Raw genomic sequence first — 2,159 nt, 5'->3', positions numbered from 1 at the left:
AAAAAAAAAAAAAAAAAAAACGGAAGCCCCCCAAAAAACAAACAAAACAAGACATGGGCACAACACTGCAGAGAGCACCTCAGTGTGTGCTGTGCCTGAGGAGGTGAGCACAGGTGGGGAGGAGGCAACACCTCCCCCGGCTTGCAGAAGGGAGGACTCACGGTGGCTGCAGTACGGTACATTATGAGGCTCAGCTACATGGGTTCCCCAGTAACCCATCACCAGAAGAGCACTTTCCTATCTCTACCCTATTCTGCTGCCCATAGGGAATAAGCAATTCAACAGCCAATTCCATCCTCCCATACCCTCTTCAACACACACACACCCAAGTTTCAATTTCAAAGCTCTATACCTCAACATTGACACATAACCAACTGATGACTTGTCAGAAAAGGCCAATCAAAATGTAATGGAATGTTTCCCGTTCCAGTTCCCAGAAACACAATGTATCTGAAATTCTTGCACTGACAAGGACTGTCTCTGACCAGACTTTTGGTCAGAGTCCTTGTGTCCAACTCTGGTTTTCTTTATCATCCAGTCTCTACACCTCACAGTTAAACTATGTTTCCTGGATGTCTAAAAATCAACTAGCAAAGTTGTGTTTGTTCCATGATACCAGAAAACTTTATATTACTCAAAAAAAATTTTTTTTGAGACAGAGTTTCACTCTTGTTGCCCAGGCTTGAGTGCAATGGCATGATCTCTGCTCCCTAAAATCTCCACCTCCCAGGTTCAAGCGAGTCTCCTTGCCTCAGCCTCCCAAGTAGCTGGGATTATAGGCACCCGCCACCACACCCAACTAATTTTTTTTTTCTTTGAGACAGAGTCTTGCTCTGTCACCAGGCTGGAGTGCAGTGGCGCAATCTCGGCTCACTGTAACCTCTGCCTCCTGGGTTCAAGCGATTCTTCCGCCTCAGACTCCCGAGTAGCTGGGACCACAGGCGCGTTCTACCACGCCCAGCTGATTTTTTTGTACTTTTAGTACAGACGGGAATTCATCACGTTGGCCGGGCTGGTCTCAAACTCCTGACCTCGGGTATCCACCCACCTCGGCCTCCCAAAGTGCTGAGATCACTGAGCTTGGCCCTAAGTATTTTTTAAAAGCCTAAAACACCTTATAATTAGATTTCAGTGAATGTTTAAGAAAAAAGTAATGATATCTGTTCATATAAGGATTAAAGATGGCTTTACAGCAAAACAAACTGTCAAAGGAATGTGAAAATTGTAACACAGACAAATTAATTCCCAATTTAAGATACTTACACAGTAGGGATATATTCTCCAGGAAATGCATTGGTTGTGTAACTGATCAGTAGGCAAGTTTTACCTACAGCTCTAAAGAGAAAGAGAAAAAAGGTTGCTTAGTCAACATGAATGTAATCTTAGCTTTCATTATTCTGTTAAAATAATCTCTAGAGGAAAAAAAAAAAATCAAGGCATATACATCACATACTTAGCATTAAAGAAAATCAGTTTTCTGTAACTCTTTATCATTATAAACGCATTTGTATCCTGAAATTTAAAGTAAACAAACTAGAATTTCTCAGAAAGGTAGAAGCCATCACATTCTGTTTAGATACCTGATGTTAGCACTAATAGTCAAGAAACAGTTGTTACTATCTACAAGATTCAAGAGAAACAAGATTTTAAAACTTCACATCTCACTAGGTGCAGTGACTCACACCTGTAATCCCAACACTTTGGGAGGCTAAGGCAGGTGGATCACCTAAGGTCAGGAGTTGGAGACCAGCCTAACCAATATGGTGAAACCCTGTCTCTATTAAAAATATAAAAATTAGTCGGGCGTAGTAGCACGTGCCTGCAGTCCCAGTGAGAAAGGAGAATTGCTTGAACCCGGGTGGCGGAGGTTGCAGTGAGCTAAGACCGTGCTACTGCACTCAAGCCTGGGCAACAGAGCAAGACCCCATCTTAAAAATAAAAATTAAGGCCGGGCGTGGTGGCTCAAGCCTGTAATCCCGGCACTTTGGGAGGCCGAGGTGGGTGGATCACGAGGTCAAGAGATCGAGACCATCCTGGTCAACACGGTGAAACCCCATCTCTACTAAAAATACAAAAAATTAGCTGGGCATGGTGGCGCGTGCCTGTAATCCCAGCTACTCAGGAGGCTGAGGCAGGAGAATTGCCTGAACCCAGGAGGT

General features: G+C 43.7%; 1 protein-coding gene across 1 annotated transcript in view; it reads right to left on the bottom strand.

Moving 5' to 3' along the window:
* Nucleotides 1-2,159, bottom strand: part of RAC1 (Rac family small GTPase 1) — a 29,502-nt gene that overhangs the window by 15,225 nt on the left and 12,118 nt on the right. The window contains exons 2-3 of the mRNA XM_037740399.1: nucleotides 1,264-1,335; nucleotides 326-344 (exon numbers count right to left, since the gene is read on the bottom strand). Of these exons, the coding sequence (XP_037596327.1) occupies nucleotides 326-344; nucleotides 1,264-1,335 (91 nt within the window). The remainder of the gene's footprint in view (nucleotides 1-325; nucleotides 345-1,263; nucleotides 1,336-2,159) is intronic.

The sequence above is a fragment of the Cebus imitator genome, unplaced genomic scaffold (assembly GCF_001604975.1).
Source record: "Cebus imitator isolate Cc_AM_T3 unplaced genomic scaffold, Cebus_imitator-1.0 Scaffold82, whole genome shotgun sequence".
Lineage (NCBI taxonomy): Eukaryota > Metazoa > Chordata > Mammalia > Primates > Cebidae > Cebus > Cebus imitator.
This window is presented reverse-complemented; position numbering and strand designations above follow the sequence as displayed.